This window comes from Bactrocera latifrons, unplaced genomic scaffold (genome assembly GCF_001853355.1).
Source record: "Bactrocera latifrons isolate USDA-ARS-PBARC rearing strain unplaced genomic scaffold, ASM185335v1 scaffold_26, whole genome shotgun sequence".
In the NCBI taxonomy this organism is placed as follows: Eukaryota; Metazoa; Arthropoda; class Insecta; order Diptera; family Tephritidae; genus Bactrocera; species Bactrocera latifrons.
Window position 1 is genome coordinate 1,080,869 of NW_017536185.1, and position 20,151 is coordinate 1,101,019.

General features: G+C 35.0%; 4 protein-coding genes across 10 annotated transcripts in view; 2 read left to right on the forward strand and 2 right to left on the reverse strand.

Annotated features, from left to right (window-relative positions):
* LOC108969628 overlaps positions 1–8,922 on the forward strand; it is a 170,613-nt gene extending 161,691 nt beyond the window's left edge. For 3 of the 4 annotated variants that reach the window (XM_018934465.1, XM_018934468.1, XM_018934466.1), the window contains 10 exons: positions 2,446–2,571; positions 3,488–4,224; positions 4,288–4,443; positions 4,533–4,872; positions 5,065–5,187; positions 5,653–5,922; positions 5,996–6,209; positions 6,466–6,582; positions 6,643–7,068; positions 7,515–8,922. In XM_018934465.1, coding sequence (XP_018790010.1) covers positions 2,446–2,571; positions 3,488–4,224; positions 4,288–4,443; positions 4,533–4,872; positions 5,065–5,187; positions 5,653–5,922; positions 5,996–6,209; positions 6,466–6,582; positions 6,643–7,068; positions 7,515–7,816 — 2,811 coding nt within the window. In that variant the 3' untranslated portion in view covers positions 7,817–8,922. The remainder of the gene's footprint in view (positions 1–2,445; positions 2,572–3,487; positions 4,225–4,287; positions 4,444–4,532; positions 4,873–5,064; positions 5,188–5,652; positions 5,923–5,995; positions 6,210–6,465; positions 6,583–6,642; positions 7,069–7,514) is intronic. The other variant, XM_018934467.1, reaches the window with a different exon arrangement.
* Positions 8,923–9,401: 479 nt separating this feature from the next.
* Positions 9,402–10,203, reverse strand: LOC108969630 (ubiquitin-related modifier 1 homolog). The gene is made up of 5 exons (XM_018934470.1): positions 10,073–10,203; positions 9,945–10,012; positions 9,803–9,884; positions 9,623–9,671; positions 9,402–9,562 (listed from the first exon to the last, which is right to left on the reverse strand). The coding sequence occupies exons 1-5, from the start codon at positions 10,108–10,110 to the stop codon at positions 9,494–9,496; spliced, it is 306 nt and encodes a 101-aa protein (XP_018790015.1). The 5' UTR covers positions 10,111–10,203; the 3' UTR covers positions 9,402–9,493.
* Positions 10,204–10,524: 321 nt separating this feature from the next.
* On the reverse strand, positions 10,525–11,462 carry LOC108969602 (transmembrane protein 70 homolog, mitochondrial). The gene is made up of 2 exons (XM_018934408.1): positions 10,833–11,462; positions 10,525–10,768 (listed from the first exon to the last, which is right to left on the reverse strand). The coding sequence occupies exons 1-2, from the start codon at positions 11,340–11,342 to the stop codon at positions 10,565–10,567; spliced, it is 714 nt and encodes a 237-aa protein (XP_018789953.1). The 5' UTR covers positions 11,343–11,462; the 3' UTR covers positions 10,525–10,564.
* A 507-nt stretch (positions 11,463–11,969) lies between these two features.
* Positions 11,970–20,151, forward strand: part of LOC108969644 (elongation of very long chain fatty acids protein 6) — a 40,908-nt gene continuing 32,726 nt past the window's right edge. For 2 of the 4 annotated variants that reach the window (XM_018934495.1, XM_018934494.1), the window contains exons 1-2: positions 11,970–12,054; positions 17,708–18,151. In XM_018934495.1, the coding sequence (XP_018790040.1) occupies positions 17,970–18,151 (182 nt within the window). In that variant the 5' untranslated portion in view covers positions 11,970–12,054; positions 17,708–17,969. The other 2 variants (XM_018934496.1, XM_018934499.1) reach the window with 2 other exon arrangements.

A 20,151-nucleotide genomic window follows, 5' to 3' on the forward strand; every position in this document is an offset into this window, starting at 1 on the left:
TATAATTCTTAATTTTTTTAATGAAAATATTATTTTACTCAAAATAATGCTTTGTTATTCAAATAATTGTAGAAAAAAATTTTCCTTAAAAAGTGGTTCAAAAATTTTTTCTCCACGAACGTTAATTGACACAAATTAAATAACATTTTTTTAATTGACTAAATTGATATATGTACACATATATTTTTTAACATTTGTTTTACACTATCAGTAAATATGGTAAGACTTACCTTAGGTTAAAAGTTTTTTTATTTTTTTATTAATATAAAATTATAATTAAATTAATTCAAAAAAATAACAACAATATTTTTTTTTATAATTTGTGAAACTAAAAATATTTAGTCTTTTTATCCGGGTTTTTTAACAATGCAATGGTTTTGTATGCAAATAGTTGTAGTTGATATAGGAAAAATTATTATATTTAACTTTAATGTAAGTTTCAAAAAATTCTTTTTCCACAACTGTTAGTTCAAAAATATTAAATAGTAAACAAAACACAAATAATTTTTACAAAAATTTTTTTGGAATACAAATTTTAACATTTCTGAAAAAATTATATTTTGAAGTAACTCTCGTTTGCAATTAACATTAATTCCATAAAATGCGCGCTGAAGCCCCACGCCACCTTACAGCTCTTCAAAAATCGAGTGCCTCCATTCCTTATCAAATATTAATTTTATGAGTATACATATAATGAGTATACATATAAGCTTTAACTAACTGTTTATAACAACAAACACTGATATACCCACACATACTTGCATATACATCTACTCACACACATACACCTACAAATACTCATGTGAGGGCAAGCATAGCATAACAGAATAATTGCAAGGTATTTATGTTATTTACAAAGCGTCAGGCTAAAATTTTTTGGTTGTTTTTGCTACAGCACTTACATACATACATGTATGTATGTGGAATATGTGAAATACTTTTTTGTAACTTGCCTCAATTTGCAAACCTCAAAATAGTTAAAAATTTGTTATTTATTTAAAGAGGGGTCAAATTACATCACGCGTTTGGTAACTACACAATAACAAAAAGAAACGAAACCCTTCTTATCAAATATGATATCACTGAGAATCTTAAGAGCTGTTCTCTATACGTATAAAAGAAGAAAGTTAAACATTACCTTGCTTTCTATAAATAACACTATTTAAATACTTGTAAATTAATTGCTTTTTCAAAATCTGCATGATAAGATTACATTTTATCTTGTGTCTTCTTTCGTCAACCAGATAAATGCTATCTGAAAATAGAAAATAATAATTTATTTATTTCACACCTGTTTATATAATCAAATGCTTAGGCTAAAGACGTAGTCGATCTAAAGAGCAACGTTACATCTGATCAAATTTGACTCGGATTGGTCCATTTAAATGCGCGCCCAAAATGAAGCAAAACACTTTTTTTTCTTGGATTGGTACAACCTTTTTTCATGTTCAAGTGAAATTCGATAACCCAATGTCAGTTAGCTTGCCGATTGTCTCGACAGGGTTTGGTTAAAATTGGGTAGTTGAAAAAGTCTTTCGTATTTCTCATCAAAATTTAACTTAATTTTGTTATATATTAATTCTAATATATAAATAAACAAATATGTATGTATGTACCATTTTGGCCGACCACTTTTTGCCATTTTGCGCTAGAGACATTATTCCTTCAGTGTAAATGGAAATTTCGAAATTTCCAGAATGGAAGCGAGCGTCTCCGTAAACTTCCCAAATTTCAATGGTGGCTTGCGTGACATCCTTCCCTTTCTTATAAAGGAATTTAAAAATATAGCGAATTTCTCCATTATTTTCACTCATTTCTGAATAGCTGCACCTTTTTTCAAATTCCCCAAATTTAAGTTTGTTTCAATGAAGCTTAAAATTTCACCTCTCCAACACTATATGGTATGACATAATGTGATTGGTATCACTGCAGATATACTTGTACTACTGCAACGACAAAATACGAAAATACTTTTCCGACAACCCAATATTTTAGATATGCTGCGTGTCAATATAAGACTCATCACTGGTGGTAAGAGGTAGATTTATGATAAGGACGTTAAAAATGTCCAACAAGCTAGGGAATGGGGATTAAAAAATTGAAGCCGATAAAACCAAAATTTGCTGGAGGCAAACTGAAGGACACCCTTTATAATAAGAACTCACAACATTGGATTTTGCTTACGTATGGTTGTATTGGTTCAAAAGGAGGCAATTTTTAAGGCTTTACCATTAAAGACTTTTTTTAGTCCGGGTCAAATTTGATCAGATTACACATTTTCTCCTAGTTGTGTAGTAATAATCCCAAAATTACGGAGGACAACCAACTTTATAAGAAACAAGTAAAAATTATAGTTTTTAGGTTATAAACAAAAAATGTCTCATTGTTTTCAGTATTTTTCCTTTTTATTGAATCTAATTTGCAATCGTTTTTCTCAAATTGCAGGTAACATCTTGGATCACCAGTGACGGCAATGATACGCTGCAACGGTTCGGCAGTCTTCAGTTGGATTCTGAATCCGCCATTAAAGAGCAGGAGCAAGAGTTCGAAAAATATTATTTCATTTCGATGGTAAGTATAAATACGCGTATTTACACTTTGCTACTACAAAACGAGAAGTGTAGAAACCCTCAATTAGATTGGAAATGATAAGAGGATATATAAATATTACATCAGAAAAATGATAACTGTTATAAAATGAAAAGTGTAAATGTATTTTAAGAGTATATTAATATATTTTGTTTTTGTAAATATGTATGTGCCATCAGATTAGACCTTCTGTCAGAGGGAATTAGATGTAATTCTTAAACTGTTAAATCTACATCAGTCTCTTGTGCTAAGCGCTTATCTTCCGTTGGGAAGTCAGAAACGGCACACCGTCTATACTTTCCCAATATTTCTTAGTCGTGCACGTTGTAAGTTCCTGCTCTCTAGTACTTGTACAAATACCTAAAGCAAAATTAATTTGGAATACCCCCAAGTGTGCTCCAAAGATAAGGACATGCCAACATACTCAACTATTCCTTACCGATTCCATTTATTTATGTCCGTCTCGGAACCTACATTTTTCTAAATGTTCAAGTCAAACTCCAATACAGTTTATACTTTTCGTTCATGGCTCTGGGACTTATAAAAGAATCCCCATGAAGAGAAACCCGAAGTTCGTGTTTTTAACTCAAGTACATATCAGATAGTAAACTCGAGCTTAACACCAATATTTATAGCTGAATAGGTCTCTAACAGCTTGAAAGATAAAAATTGTTTGCCACTTTCCGTCGGCCTGCTGTTGGAACTCTGAGATATATGTTTGAATTCGAGCTTCTCATGGGGAAAGGATGCTCAAGTTTAGAAAAGCGTAGAACCGAAGACCGGTCGTGAAATATGCCTATTTAGAGTTAAGTCGCTTTTAGAAAAAAAGAATTCACTTAGTCATTGTACGTAGAACACTTATCAGTATATAATAAATAACTGATTTTCACCCTTTTAGAAACACTTGGCCAAGGGCCGCGATCTGCATGATGCCGCAGTCAACATTGAACCGCTGCGCGAGAGCGCCGTCAACCTGAAGTCCGCGCTCGATTGCTTCGCTGAAAAACTTGAGTTGGCGCGAGAACGCATAGAAGCAGCAACCAGACTATATCAACTACTGCTGACACACCAGCTCGAGGCCCACTTGCTACAGGAGGCGCAACGGCTGGCCCAAATTTCAGGCGCCACTCAATTGCTTGAGAAATTCCGTCAGGAACAGCGAGAAAACAGTAACGATGAGCCGACGACAGACCAAACGGAAATCACAGAAATAACCAACAACAATAAGAACAATAAACCAAATAGTCTTAACCTCACGCTCAACTATCGCAGCAATAGCACCACCAACAGCTTAACCAAACAACAACAATTGCAGCAACAACTGCAACATGTCGCCGTTATAACGAGTACACCGCTGCCGCGCATGAATCGCCTTAGTCATCGCTCCAGTTCGGGAATCGGTTCATTTGACGGTCAAACATGTCAGTGTTGGCGTGAGAGTCGCAATATGGAGGATATGGATGAAATGCTGGATGCAGACGGTGAGGAACTCGAAATGGAGGATGGCGAGGAGGAGCAATCAAAGGTTGCCGATTCCGGTGTGGGCGGCTGTGAGCGCTGCGAAGGAAATCTGAAGTTAACGCGCGTCTGCTCGTGCCAGAGCCTCAACGAAGCGGTCAATTTGTACAGCAAGAGGTATGTTGCGAGCGTCGATGGCATGACTTTGTGTTCAAATTTAAATAGTTCGTGTCTCAACAGCGATGAGCTTGATTTCGAGTGCTATGAGCGCCCCATCAAACATTATAATGACATACACTCGCCCATGGAGGCGAATGCGCATCTGCAGTACCACGCCTCAAGTTTGGAATTGTCAAAATTGGATGAAATCAGTTGCTTGGATCCGAAAATACAAAAGTAAGCTGTCGTTTGTTCGGTTCTTTGTATTCATTTAAGCACTAACCTTATGCGTCTTCATTATTTCGTTTTTGAATTGTATTTTGTAGAACGCTTCTATTGATCATGCGTGAAATGATTGGCACGGAACGCGACTATGTACACTCGTTGAATTATGTCATTGAAAACTATGTTGACGAGTTGTTGCGCGAAGACATACCGCAGCCGTTACGCGGCCAACGTAATGTCATTTTCGGCAACATTGAGAAGATCTTCGAATTCCACAAATGGCATTTTCTCAATGAACTGGAACGTTATGAGCGCAATCCGTTGAAGGTTGGCAGCGCCTTCTTGGAAATGGAGTCTAAATTCTATTTGTATGCGCTTTACAACAAGAACAAACCGAAAAGTGATACGCTAATGAGTGAATACGGCACGGCATTCTTTAAGGTGAGTGAATTTCTCGGACTTTTCTTAAACCAAAATTAGAAATTTATTTCATTTAATTACCCCGTGAAGGTTTTTGAAAAGCTCGCACGAAAGCTACAAGAATGTTAAATATTTAAAAATGCTTTTTCCCCACAATGGAAGTGGGTGTCACTTATAATCTAATATAACTCTTATGTATTTCTCTATTAACAGTCCAAACAGTTCGAATTGAATGACAAGATGGACTTGGCCTCGTATTTACTGAAGCCCGTACAGCGTATGGGAAAATATGCCTTACTATTGCAACAATTGGTCAAAGCTTGCAATTCCGTTGAGGTAAGTTAAATTTCGAGCTTTGATTAGTCCCTCAAAAATTAAGTGAAATAAAAAGCCTTCATTCATAAAGTGAATGTTAGAGCTTTTATTGAATTTTCGACTACTTTTACACTGGAATGATTCGGAGATGATTGCAAAATAACTTTACAATTTGCACACAAAAACATTAATGACTAATAGTTCGCGAAATGGGGGAAAAAATCAACCAGAGTTTAATATTTCGTCTCATTGTCGATTATGTCGTAAATCTTAAGGGGGGAGACTAATAAATTTCACTTTTACGGTAGGAATCCGTTGCCGAATCTATGTCTTCCAAATTGTGGTATGCAGCAATAACATTTCACTTCTTCGAAGTCCTAAGTCATAAGTAAACCCACTAAATAGTATTATATTTACAATCTGCAAAACGACTACTTTGCCCACATATTCTCTTTCTTAATGTCACTTGATCTTTTCACTCTACAGGGTGCCGCACTACAAGAGATCGCCGCCGATGTGGAAGAACTGCACCGCGCTGAAGAAATGGTTAAATTTCAACTGCGTCATGGCAATGACCTGCTGGCTATGGATTCGCTGCGGGACTGCGATGTCAATGTGAAGGAACAAGGGCGTCTGTTGCGACAAAATGAATTTCTGGTTTGGCAAGGACGTACCGGCAGAAAGTCACTGCGACAAGTCTTTCTCTTCGAAGATCTGGTGCTGTTCAGTAAGGCGCGCCGTTTTCCAGATCAAAAGGTTAGCGTTTGATGAAAATTATCACAAAAAAAAAAAAGAATTTAAAAATGAAAATTGTTTTTTCCTGCTGCAGAACTTGGACATTTATATCTATAAGAACAGCATTAAGACGTCGGATATCGGATTAACTGCGCATGTGGGCGATTCGAAAACGAAATTTGAGATTTGGTTCCGTAAGCGTAAACCGGAAGATACATGGACGTTGCAGTGCATGTCGGAGGACATAAAGAATGCTTGGGCCGACGAAATATCGAAATTACTATGGAAACAAGCGAATCGAAATCGAGGTAATTTAAATGGGAGGCTTCAAATCCACTAGTTTGATGTTAAGAAAGTGAAAACAGCTTGAACGAAACATTTGGTTATTGCTGAAAGCTTTCGCTTCTTCAGACTAGTTCACTTTCTGCTTGCTAACTTGAAATTTTCGTTTAGTCTGTCTGATTCCATTTCATTCGGGAAGTAAGAGTTTTCATCTAGCATCTCTGTTATTGAACCCGTTACTATTATTTGAAAATAACATTTTCCCCTTTATGTAATTCTCAGAAATTCGCTTAGCCGAAATGTCTTCGATGGGAATCGGGAGCAAGCCATGTCTCGACATACGCCCCAGCAACAATCAAATCAACGATCGCTCCATAACAATATCACAGCTCGGCAAAGGTAAGAGCTGAACGCTTAAGTATTGATAAGAAAACTAACTCCACTGTCCTCTCATTAAAGCGCCTAAACTGCGTCACTCCTTCGCCGGCATGCAATTGGATGTCAAGAAGGATGCACGTCGGCCCAGTTCCTTCATCTCCGAGAGTTCACTGTCGAGCGGCACCAGCAGTTCCTCACTCAGCACGGGTAGCTCGTCGGGCCACGAGCGCGTGGTTGGTAACGCCTGCAACAGCAAAACATCGCCGGGCGCTGTCAGCAGCCATCATGCACTGGAGCTAATCAACGAGACGCAAACTCTCACGCTGAGCGGTGTTGGCGGTGCAACGGCGGCGAATGCGTCCGCCAGCAGCACGAACACAAATACGCTGAGTAGCAGTGGCAGCAGCGGTCACAGCGGTCGCAGCGGCAGCGGAAAGAGTGGCGTCGGAAATGGCAGCTCGGCGCGCGCCAAACGCTCAACCACGCTTGTCAGTCAACTCTCCATGGGTATTGAGCTTGAATTGAGTTATTTTTTCTGAATGCTTCTTGTTTGTTGTATTTGTTAAATTTTATTTGTTTTTAGTTTAGTGTTTCTGTTAAAAGGTTATGTTTGACTAACCGGGTTCTTAGCTAAAAACTATTTGTACAGTTATATTTAAGGTATTATTTTTGTAAAATCGAAAAATGGCTGTCACAACTTGCAGTCTAAGCCTGGCTTACACAAACACACGCTCAAGTGCATGTACATATGTATGTATGTGTGTTTGTCAGTTATTTCAACTTTATTTATCAGTATTATTAGTTGTTTTTAAAATTCGCTATGCTTTCAAAATTCCAAAATGTAAATAATTTTCAACCGCTATCATTCTGTATGCATGGATTTGTATTACCGTGTCTCTGCACTTGACTTCCACACACTATTTCCACTAACGGTTTATAATTTTTGCAAAAAGAAAATCAATCATGTCTCCATCATGCAGAAAGCGGCATACTGTCCGACATCTCAATGACGCCCGATCACGAGCCAACGGATGTCACAACCAGCTGGTTGAATGCTACAACAAAATCATCGCCGAACGCCAGCAGCACCGCGGCCAACGTCGGCGACAGCACCGTGATTTTCCGCCGCCATCGCTTCCATCTGCTGAAACACCATCACCACCACAAGGAACTCAACCAGCAGCAACAACAACAACAATCAACACAAGCGGCCTTAACGGAACGCATAAGCATTGCCGACCAATGCGATCCGTAGTTGCGGGCGAGGCGAAACCTTCCGCGAAATTTCGAAAAGCACGAAAGCTGAGAAAAAACGAGGTTAAAACAGCACATAGTACCGAACCATTACAAAAACAAAAAAAAAACTTAGCAATAATTTTATAATTAATGGAATTAGTGAAATACGATAATTAAATGCAAAGTGTTTTTATGTGTACACACAACAACAATAAAATTAAATTTCAGAATACATACATAGAAACACATACAAATGGCGCTTACATACATACGTTGTACGTTATCTCTTTTTTTTTTGTTGTTTTTGTTGTATATTTTTCGTTTTAATTGGTTCATAGTTTTAGTTCTAAGCCACAGCCAACTAAGTACGCGCCCCAATTATTGTTTCAAAAATAAACAGAAATACATTTCAAGCATTTTCATTACAAATAAAAGCATATTATAAAAGGCAAAAAGTAAAAACAAAATAAAATATTGTTAAATAATATGTATGTAGTTGTAAATCTTTGAACCAGTGCTATATGCCTTTCGCTTTAAATACTTAAAATATTATATACGAAAGCCACGAAACAGTTTTAATAAGCCCCAACACATGTATAATTAATTTTTGCACACACACATACTCACAAGTGTTATATGTAGTCCTGAATTATCTTGAATTCTCTTTGGAAGTGTCAATTTTTTATTTGCAACAACAAGAATTATCGTGAATAATAAAATTGGAATTTACTACATTTTGAATTGTCTAATAAAATTACCATAAGCTTTAATATTTATGCAAATGGCTTTGTACAATGTAGACACAGTTGAAATAATCTATGATTTTTCGCAACATTCAATACTTTAAAGTTCGCTAGCATAGTCACATTTTCGTATCACAAAGTAAGGTATATGTTTTACAGTAATTAGTGCATATGTATCTATATACGACATCCTCATTATAATGCGTGTACTGTTATTTTTTTTTTATCGAATTGGAAATTATGTAATCTGCGTAATAAATATTTCAATTGCTGTAATCACTACTACACACATTGCCGTGTGTATATACATATGTATTTACCAGTATAAGTTGCATGTTCAGCAAAAATAAAGAAAATGTAATAAAAATTTTAAATTAAAAAAGTGCATTTTTTTCTTAAATAAAATAAATAATAACCTCATAAGCAATTTTTACATTCAATGAAACCAACAGTTGGAAAATTTATTTTTGAGGCAAAAATAACGCACAGTTTATTGTCAGCATTACGTCCCCTTCGTCGCAAGCGGCAAAGGCCTACATGGTTATTCGGGAGTAAAATTTTACATCATTAAAAACTGCACAACACACTCGGAATAATTTGCGCGCGTGGGATTTGAACATAAGCATTACGATTCAAAAGACCAGCACGCTAGCTTTGCGCCATCAAAACGCATTTAAAATTTATTTGCAATGTGATAGTAGCTATAAAGTACTATTAAAATAGTCAAGACACACACCAGTTATTGCAGCGAATACACAAACCAAGGCATAGATATTTATATTGCTAACCATAAAACAGATCAATGTTATTTCCCGCTGTTTTTTAATATCTCCCCGTGGAAGTATTCATTTTATGCAAAAATTAAGGGCTAAAAGTGCGTTTTTTTAATTTAGCATACAAATATATAAAAAATTGAATTGTACAGATATCAAAATGCTATGGTCCATTCGGAGCTATCCGCCATGCAGCGTCGAAATAAACAGGATGTTGTCATTCGGTTGTATTTCATACTCTAGTTCACCCTGGAAGAATAGCAACAATAACAATATTAACAATAATTTCATGAATTCGAAAACGCTTACAAGTAACTCCCAATCCGTGTCGTTCACAAGCACCAATATGCCGGGGCGCCTGCATAATAACAAAACAAAAGCGACAACTCATTAGCAATATTTAACAAAATATTTGTTTCAATGTGTAGATGCTTAGCTGAGCTTACGCCTCAAACATCTTACTAAATAGCTATCAATTTGAGAACTTACACTGAATCATCTTGTATGAACAATTCTGGACGCTCTGTCAAAATATTAGCGTGCATCCACTTGAGCAGCTTACGTATGGTCCCTGAAATGTTAATTTATAAGACATTAACGCTGAAATAATATATATTTGTAGTTTACTCACATTTTTCGTCACCATTCAATGTTACCTGCCGACTCTTAATGTTTCCAAATAGTAATTCAGCGCCAGCACTAAAATTGTGAGCTGTTAAAGTACGGCAAAACAAATATTTGTAAATAAAATATACTCACCTAAATTCTAAAAATATATTAAGGTCGCTCTTGGACATTACAACTTTTAACTTATTTAATAATGTTACTATACTTTCTTCCTGAGAAATAATCTAGACACACTTGGTTAAGCCAGAGAATGTAAAGTACAATTTAGGTAAACAAATAAACAGCTGTTTCTAACAGTTATAGAGCTGTGGCTATCATAGTTTTAAAAGCAATGTAAAACCTCGAAATAAATAATCACATATCCAATAAACATACATAAATGAAAGGCAATCAAATTCAGAGTTTCTACTTATTTGAACTATTATTTGGAATTAACTCCAATAGTGTTTTCCCATCTAGACAAACTATCAAAAAATGAAAGTACCCTTTCAATGCCTAGAGTGGTAAAATATTAGCCGCTATCTGATATATTTTCCACCCAGAATTAAATGCTGTAAGTTTGTGGAAATATATTAAAAAACGGCTTCACTTTTCTAAATTCATTTAATTTATTGCTCTACAAATTCACTGATTATTTTTATTCGTTTTGTCCAATTTAGTTAAATCTAATTTGTAGTCCACTGGCTTATCATATCCCATTATACGTTCATAGTGTTCAGGATCATCGAAGAGGGCAGGATCAACGAACAGAGGTTTATTATGTACTACAAATGATGTAAACATTCCAGGAACTTCAGGAACCTTAACATCATCTGGCTTGAATGTAGTCTGCAAGTAAAAAGTTTTCATTGTTTACAATAATGTGTTTTTCAGACATACATTTTTCACAAACCTTAATCTTAAATAGTAAAATTGATATTGTTGTTGCCGTGTATTCCTCCGATTTTGGGTTATAATGAATTTCTGTAACATATTTTTTCGTGATAAAATGCAATAACAGCGGTGTCACGAATGTGAAGAAACCAGCAAAACCACACAGAAATGCAGCCATCGGTTTGCCACCCATATTCAAGCCTTGTTCCAATAGTATCGGTTGTGCGGCCAAACCTGCCAAGCTGGTGACAAGGGAAAATACTTTTACAGCTCTCATCCTCGGCGCCAAACTGCCATAATAAACTCGTATATTTTCAACTTCATTAGGTTTGGTGGTAGAGCTTGCTTTGAAAGCGTACAATCGATGTTGTTGCGCGTCAACTGTGTGTTGTGGAACTTTCGAACAGCAAATTGGTGCCAAAAGACGAGTATTAAAATTAACATTTGAAGTTGTGACACTTTTTACACCTTGTTGACTAATTATCACTAAAGAACGACTACCTCGCAGTAGCGTGCGCAATGACAGCATTTTGAATGAAAATAATTATTTACAATTTTATTGAAGACTAAGTTAAAAATTATATTTTAAATAAAATTTAAAACTACTAAACTGATGACCACCACAAGGCTATTGAATAACCGCTTGTCAAAAACAGCTGTTTCTGAGTGGGGCGTCAGCTGAACAGAATTTTAGCATATTAGCCATTCTTTGAAAATGTGTATATATATAACAATTTTTAATAGTTTTGGATTATAGATTCCGCATATAAATTTTTTAAAGAATTTTTTCGTAATTTATATGTACATTACATTTTTAGTTCAATTTAATAATTTTGGTAAACAGAGCAGGGTTGTTCATTTTGAATTTTTTTTTTTTTTTTCAGAAAATATTGGCATGCCCGATATGCTTGCTGTTCGCTTATTGCTTGAATTAATTAGAATTTTTACATTATTTCTGGTGACACAATAAGAAGTTTTCTGAATTCAAAAAGACACTAGTAATAATTTATTAAATTCAACGACTTTAAGTCGCTTAGTCCGGACCCACACCATTTAACTTTTAGTTCCACAAATGAAATAGGAGTGAAGAAAAACTGATAACTCAGCAACACTGATCGGGGTATTTCAATAGAGCTCCCACCAATTTGCAATCAGTCAGACCCGGCTGCCGAAGCAGTAGAAAAATTGGGGAAAGTGTTGGAACGCGTTGAAGAAAAGTTCAATAGTAAACTTCATAAAAAGTAAATATTAATAGTTCTTCGAATTAAAATTACTGTGTTAAAGTAAAATTAAATGTTATTTAAGGAGTACTGAGTGTGAAAACAAATTCATCTTTCATACCAAATGTGCGTGTGTGTGTAAATTTCAAAGGATGTAAAGTAAAAATCTAATTGGAGAAATTTTTTTCCTGTTGGATTTTTCACTCGCTTCCACATGTGAATTCTATCGATTACGTCGGCTGACAGGCATTAAAAAAGCGCCGACATGTGCAAAAATGAGTAATGAAGCTCGATATGAATTAAAATGTGAAAAATAAATCCACTTACGATAATAGACGAAGAAAATAAATACCAGTCATTAAGAGCTAAATTTATAAATTGTTTTTCCTTATACATTTATTTCCTGTACTTCGCTTACTCCCTCTATCAATGCGTTCTTAATATAAAATTAATTTGTTTTATGCGATTGCTACTGTTACAAGTTAATTTGCGTGCAAATTGATATGTATGAAGTATATTTACTTTTATTTGAATTGATCGTGCAAAAATTTCTTTGAGAAGGCTCACCTTAGCTGTCGCTAAATTGAAACCTACCTACAACAATGCGGGCTTGTGATTATATTTGCACACTTATGGAGATATAAATGTGTGTAGACAGATAGCAAGCGAAAGCTACGAAAAAAAAAATTATGTTAAAAACAAACCGGATATTTCACTAAAGCTAAGCTTTAATAAAAAGTAAGCATATTAACAGTGAGGGGCAGTGTCAAACAGACGATAAAAGTAATATACGTATATATGTATATCCACATAAACACCAACAATAAAACGAAATCACAATCCGGCGAACTACACAATAAATTTGCACGTTAGCACTAGTCAAACGTACAAGTCGCCTAATGTACAAACAATTAAAGAGAGTATTTGTAGGAAGAAATAAAATATTTTAGTAAACAGAAAATGCCTACAATAAAGTTTTGGAAGCGCTAACCTAAATTCAAATAAAGTGAATGAAGCAATTTTTCATAAAATTCAGTTAACATCGTATATGCATATAGATGTGTATTTTTGTTAGTCGACTAATATTTTGTTTGTTTCATTTTGGCGGTATGTTAGTTTTTTATTCACATATTTTTAAAGACACTTTCTTCAGTGCCCGCACTGTGTATTCAATGTACTGAAAATTCAAGAAAAATTAACTTGTAGGTTGTAATACATTTCATTTTTTACTTCAATTTTCGATTAGGATTGAAAGAAATATATTTCGCTCAACTGTCTCTTTTAACAAAATTAAAATCTTCTCACATTAATATAATAAAAAAAAAAATTTTTTAAGTGAGGTTTGTTGTAAATTATGTGTTTTCAAAGAAAATTGTGATTCAGTAGTTTACTGATTCTAAACATTAAATTAACATATTTACGGTACTTATGACTAAATTTTTTAATAAATGAAATTAAAATTATCTGATAAATAATTACCGTCAGCCCACAAATTTTATTTTAATATATAAAAAATGGCATGGGTTATAATTTTATGATGTTTTGACACTCATTTATGTCCAAAGGCTTTCGTCCTTCTTTATCTATTCCGAAAAGTTTCGAAATTGTAGTGGTCCATACCTAAAGCACATATTTTTTATCGTCTTCTTATTACTACTATTTGACAGTCTGGACATGTTTCCAGTCTGTTCTGTGATAACTTATTGATTAGTCGCAAATTAATTATATTTCTCAATATCATCGTTGTAAGTTTGCACAACTTTTTATTTAAGCTGAAACTAGCCATACCATAAAATATAATGAAATTTTGCGAATATATAAAATAAAGTTTTTTTTCATACTTCTGCCAAAAAATACTAGGGGTATTCTCTTGCTCTTGCAGAAAATTATTTGCAATATATATCAAACCAAAACCCATGTTTATTCTCGTACAATGACACGTAAATAAATAGTTGCAACCCTGTGCTAGATGCTATTTTACTTAAATACATATTTTGACGTTAAATTGTTGAAGTAGGTAAATTTTAAATAGATTTTATAATTTCTATTTAAATTATAAAGTTGACCGAATCAGCCGTTCATATATCACTAGAATCTGCAATGGGTGCTCTCGTGCACTTGTATATTTCGGTATAGGATTTTTGCAATCTGCAATCTTGCAAGAGCAAGAGAATCCCCCTATTATGCCATATTCCCATTAGGAACTTTTTAGCATTATAGTTCAGCTCACTTTGATATTGTTACCCAAAATCACATCTGCTAGTCACACTGTTCATGCATGATTTACCGCCGAATGCTTTCTTACTTCAGGGACTGCGGTGGCGTGTTGTCTTATAAATATATACATATTTCTATGTATGATTAGATTTTCGGCGAAATATTACGAATTGACTTATTTTGTAGTAGATGACTTCAATGGAAATATGAAAAATACTACATACATATGTATATGTAAGTACCTTTGTTTCTCACCTTTTGGGTAAACTTTATTTTCAGAGTTGTTCGTATAAACATGCAAAAGCTGCAAATATGTACATACCAATATATGTATACTTGCCTAAACGTGCTTACATATATAACATATATAAACATATAACATACATATGTATGTACATACATGCGTTCATATATTCCATATATAAACTATATTTTGCTTTCTTCATAATTCGGTTTGCATAAAACCAAATAAAGGTACCTACAAGTAAATATATACATATGTATGTATATTAATTTGATCACAGTATGTAAATAAACGAGTATATGCTCGAGTAATAAGCCCGTTTCGCTTTTCTTTTATGAAGTCTTCGGTGATCTCATAACGTTGATCGCATAACTATGTACTATGCATATATGGGTACTAGGTTAACGTAAAGCAGAGGTCTGCCAAAAATATAGTTAGTAATTTAGTTGGTTTTCTTTGATTTTGTGTTTTATTTAACGTATTCTTTTCTTTGCCTCGTTATTTACTTAATCAGTGTGCCTTTTTAGTTGCCAATTCTGCTGCGAAATTTTGCGAAAGCAATCACAAAATCAACAACATTTCACCAAGTTTGTGTAGCCACTATTCGGCTAGGTCAGCTTTTCTATTCTATATGATCAGGTGATGCGCCTTTCTTTCACACAGTTGTATTCGTTGCTGCCATCACATCTGCAGAGTTTCGCACGAGACTTACATATGTATGTAGCGGCTGACTCAAGTCGCGGGGGGTACAGATGTTTGTGCAAACATCTGTAAATTTTTACAGTTCATGATAAAAACAAAATAAAAATAAGAACTTTCGTAGGATAAACATGTTATGGGGAAACCAAATCTTAATAAAGTCACATAATCCCCATGATGTGAACTTAAGTCGAAAAATACATAATGGCCATCCAACTGTTTGTGACAATTTTCTTTCAAAGACCACCTTATAGATGCAGTTACAAAAATAATTCGGTTATTTTTTAGTTGGACTTCTTAGGAGTTTAAACGTTTAAAGTCCACATTCTCAAAATTTGCACAGCACTGTGTGTCACCACATGTAAACAACAAGAAAGTACAAAAATTTTGCGAACAAGAGTAAAGAGAGCCGATGTTGGGGGTGAACTTATTTTGTGCGATGTAATTATAATATGTGACAAGGGTGGAACATGGTGCTGTGCACGGCAACAGCAGAAACGGAACACCAAACAAAGTGGGCGTAAGTTTGGGTGTGTGCAATTCGTTGTAACAGTGAATGATTTCATTCAGAAAAATCTGCAACGATTGGAAATGGAACAGAAGAGCATAATTGTGGACGACCTCTCCGTTTAAAAGCAATGCCATTGAATTAAATGTAATAATAATGCCATAAATGATGCTTATGCAGCTTTTGCGTGTGGGCGACGTCGATGCAGTTCATCATACCACACAAATAACAAAACTGTTTATTCTATCATCAGATGCAGAGTCTGTGGAAACACGGTCAATCTGATGATAAAAAATTTACAAGTACCGTTAGACAGTACGACGATAATAAAAAACAAAAAAACAAAAAAAAAACGTTAACTTCGGCTACACCGAAGCAAGTATACACTTCAAAGGTGCATTTCTTTTAGTAACTATATGTTCAGTTTATATGGAAGCTTTATGCTATAGTAATCCGATCTGAACAATTTTTCGGAGTAATCCATGTCAAATTTCGTGAAAATACCACGTCAAATACGAAAGTTTTCCATACAAGCCCTTGATTCCGATCGTTCAGTTTGTATGGCAGCTATATCCCATAGTGGTCCGATATCTGCAGTTCCGACAAATGAACAGCTTCTTGAAGAGAAAATGATGTTTGCAAAATTTCAAAACGATATCKTAAAAACTGAGTGACTAGTTCGTATATATACAGACAAACAGACGGACAGACAGACAGACGGACATGGATATATATACTCTATAGGGTCTCTGACGCTTCCTTCTGGGTGTTAAAAGCTTCGTGATAAACTTTAATATTCCCTGTTCAGGGTATAATGATTGAAAAGCGATAACTGAAGTGTTAAAAATATTACCCAATGAGGGCGCAATACACACTTTTGCTCAAATATACTTCAGTTGTGTGAGTGCTTCACGTTCAAGGTCGTACGGCAGCAGTTTAAGCATCTATCGATTAAAATCCTTGTTGTTCTGCCGCAAAAGCGACGGCTTTGTTTGTGGATTCGCTGCCAAGTAGTGTGGAGTATGTACGCCATCAGGGAGGATGCCCAAAGCCGCTGACATTGAATGAGCGTTCATAAAAACATAAAGATGTATATACCCACTGTCTTATATATGTATGAATGAATATACGTATATTTTTTTGCATGTGTGAAGTATATACGTACATATATATGTACATGTACATACATAGGCACATGTGTACGACCAGATTGCGTGGGCACGTACACTTAAATAAAGATGCACATTTCTAAGTATATCCTGTGTGTTCCGCAGGAGCTGCGTAAAGGATGTAAGTTAGAGACATATGTACATGTGCACATACTTATATCGCCGGTTTCTAAGCACCAAGATAAGCGTTTATAAGTAGTCGATCTATTCATTAGATATGGCTGATTGATTCTTTTTGAAATATTGTGTATTTTCTTGATTTCGTTGATGATTTTAGTAGTACTAAAGAAGAATACATAGTAATGATCGAAGAACTAGTGGAAACTTTTATTTTTGACAAAACGGCGACTTAATACAAAAAACCGTTTCTTGTGAAAAAATTTATGCTGACAAAGATATGTAAATATAGAGGATGGCTTGAAAATTTTAGGTCCATCGGTCCAGCCATTGAAAATATAATTAAAGGATGCAGTAATTCTATTTCTTTTTAAATCCCATTTCAAAAGAGAATAAATTCATTACAAGAACGTACATATATAGGAAAATGCCTAATATGTCAATTTGTATGAATATGTATTGGATAAACATATTCTGATAAAATATCTAAATTAACTATCTACTAAAAGTTCACATGAAAGTATAATGCCAATAAGATGCAAATGCAAGAGAGCTCCTATTAAAAAATTTTGACTTCTGGTTTGAGGAATTCAAGAATTTTATATTTATACATATGTTCTTAAGCTCTATCCTCAACTAAATTAGGCTCTACGCTTTACTCTTCTACAAATTCTTTATTAAAAATAGCATTAATTTTACTGTCTTAAATTTTTTTTACAGAAATTAAACGCAGCCGCCGTCAGTCGACAATAAAATTTCGCAAATATCGCCGTAAATTGGAAGACAATTATTTTAAAGAGAAAATTGCTTAAAGCACGCATTGTCACATACTATAACTAAAAATATTGTACATAATTTTAAAAAGCAGTAAACCTACATTAGGTGAAATAACAACAAACCAATACTTAGAACGTTCCAAAGAGTTACCCAGTCAATAATAAAATAAATTAAATAAGAAAATATAAAAAAATAATTAATAAATATGATCAACATGGACATTAGCGTAACACCGAATTATTCGTACATTTTCGATTTCGAAAATGATTTTATCCACCAACGCACACGCAAATGGATGGTCGAGAATTGGACTTGGGTATTCTACTATTGTGGCATTTATATGTTGGTGATATTTGGCGGACAGCATTTTATGCAGAATCGTCCCAGGTAAGTCATATGTCGATAGTAGGCGATGAGCAGCATGTACAATATTGTTTTTAATAGTTATTTTGATGGAATATTAATTATGTTGGGCGTGTTTAGTGAAATTTAACTTGAAAAAAAAACAAGCAAAAACTTGTCTCGTATATTTCTAAATTAAATCTAATTTCTAACACACGTTTTAATCGCTTGCGAAACGAACGTGTTCCTGGAACTCTGTGTCCATGATTGTGTGTTTTAAAGGTTTTAACTCGCGAGCTTATCGCCGGCTATAAATTTCTGATTTATTATCACTTAATGAATACTTCACATTTGTTGAAGTAGCCGATATAATGATTACTTTTAGTTTATTTAAGTAGCCTAATCTACAGTTCCGACATTTACGACTAAAACTATTAAAATAATTTCGTGCATATGTCAACTACTCTTTAATGAGTTTAGGCAGTTTCTGTACTATTACTTGATTTTGAACGTTCAGTTTGTATGGCAGCTATATACTAATATATAATGGTCCAATATTTTACGTTTCCGACAAGTACATTTTTTTTTTTTTTGGAGAAAAGACGTGTGCAAAATTTCAGATCGAAATCTCAACTAGTTCGTGTAAATATCATACTGGTTAAACCGACCTAGCTCGACACGCTGGTCATTTATTCATATATTTTTATAGAGTCTCTGGTACTTCTGGTTTTACAAACGTAACATACCCTATTCGAGGCATAAAAAATGGGACGCGAGTATTTTGTAAAACAACAACAGGGACTGATTAATATCACATTAACGAACTATTGTGAATGATGATTACTTTGGACGCAGCATTATTATGCAGCTAGTCTATAATTGTCGTACCAAAATGTAGCATTTTTGGGTAATTCATTTAATAGCGGACGACACACTATACATTTTTAGTGAAATCGTCCCTTTAACACTCACTTAACAATAAATTATGCATTCTGAATTAGGTAATGCAATTACAATTAAACAACCAGACACAATTAAAAATTATTATTATTATTAATTAGTGAATAATTGATACGAAATGGACGAGCACTTGAAACACTTATGAGTTTGCCTTAAGATAAAAGGATACCCTGAAGGCTTTCGCACACGCATTAAGCTTTAAGTTAGTGGCCGAAAAGTTTCCACTTTTCAATTCAGAGTCATATTTTGAGTAATCAAAACTTTTGCCTCAAAAGCAACGAAATTTAGCTATGACTGCAAGCGTGGTTCCGATTTCGGGTCTGACCGTTTTTCACTTTCACGACGTCACCTGGCAATATGTGGGACAAATGCCGCCAACGAAGAAATTCCACCGTTACTCGTATTATGTGTATTCACTACTTTTGAATATAATCATAACGGTTGGCTATCCCACGCATCTGATGATTGGCCTGATCAAAAGTGAGAGCAAAGCGGATGTTTTCAAGAGTATGACAATCAACTTCACCTGCCTGGCATGTAGCATCAAGACATTCGCAATTTGGTGGCGCCTAGCGGAGGTACAAAAGATTTATGCCATCATCTCGAAGCTCGATAAACACATAACACAGCCAGCAGATGGCCAATTGTACAAAATGGTCGCAGTGCGTCGCGCTCAGCGTGTGCTCTACTTTGTACTCTTCATTGGACTCGGCGCTGCGATTTCTTCGGAAGTTGCCACCATAATTGGTGGTTTTCTGGGCGATTGGCGTCTCATGTATCCGGCGTATTTTCCCTTCGATGTAGAGCGTAGCGTCTGGGGTTACGCAACTGCGCATCTGTACCAGTGTATTGGTGTAACTGTGCAGATCTTCCAAAATCTCATCAACGATACGCTTCCACCCATGGCACTGGCGATGTTGGCTGGACACGTACGTTTGTTGAATGTGCGTTTGGCTCGTGTGGGGCACGGTACACGCGCCGCGGCGGTGCGCCGACAGGTGTCCAATGCTCAGTTCTTGCTGTGTGTGGAGGACTACAAAGCTTTGCTAGAGTAAACTACTGTTATTTGGTGGTTGTTATGTACA

Coding starts and splice junctions, on each gene's coding strand:
- LOC108969630 (XM_018934470.1), bottom strand. CDS start 10,110: ATGTCCAAGAGCGACCTTAATATATTTTTAGAATTTAG. Junction 10,013..10,072: donor AATATATTTTTAGAATTTAG/GTGAGTATATTT, acceptor TCACAATTTTAG/TGCTGGCGCTGAATTACTAT. Junction 9,885..9,944: donor ATTGAATGGTGACGAAAAAT/GTGAGTAAACTA, acceptor TTAACATTTCAG/GGACCATACGTAAGCTGCTC.
- LOC108969602 (XM_018934408.1), bottom strand. CDS start 11,342: ATGCTGTCATTGCGCACGCTACTGCGAGGTAGTCGTTCTTTAGTGATA. Junction 10,769..10,832: donor TTTTACTATTTAAGATTAAG/GTTTGTGAAAAA, acceptor TTTTACTTGCAG/ACTACATTCAAGCCAGATGA.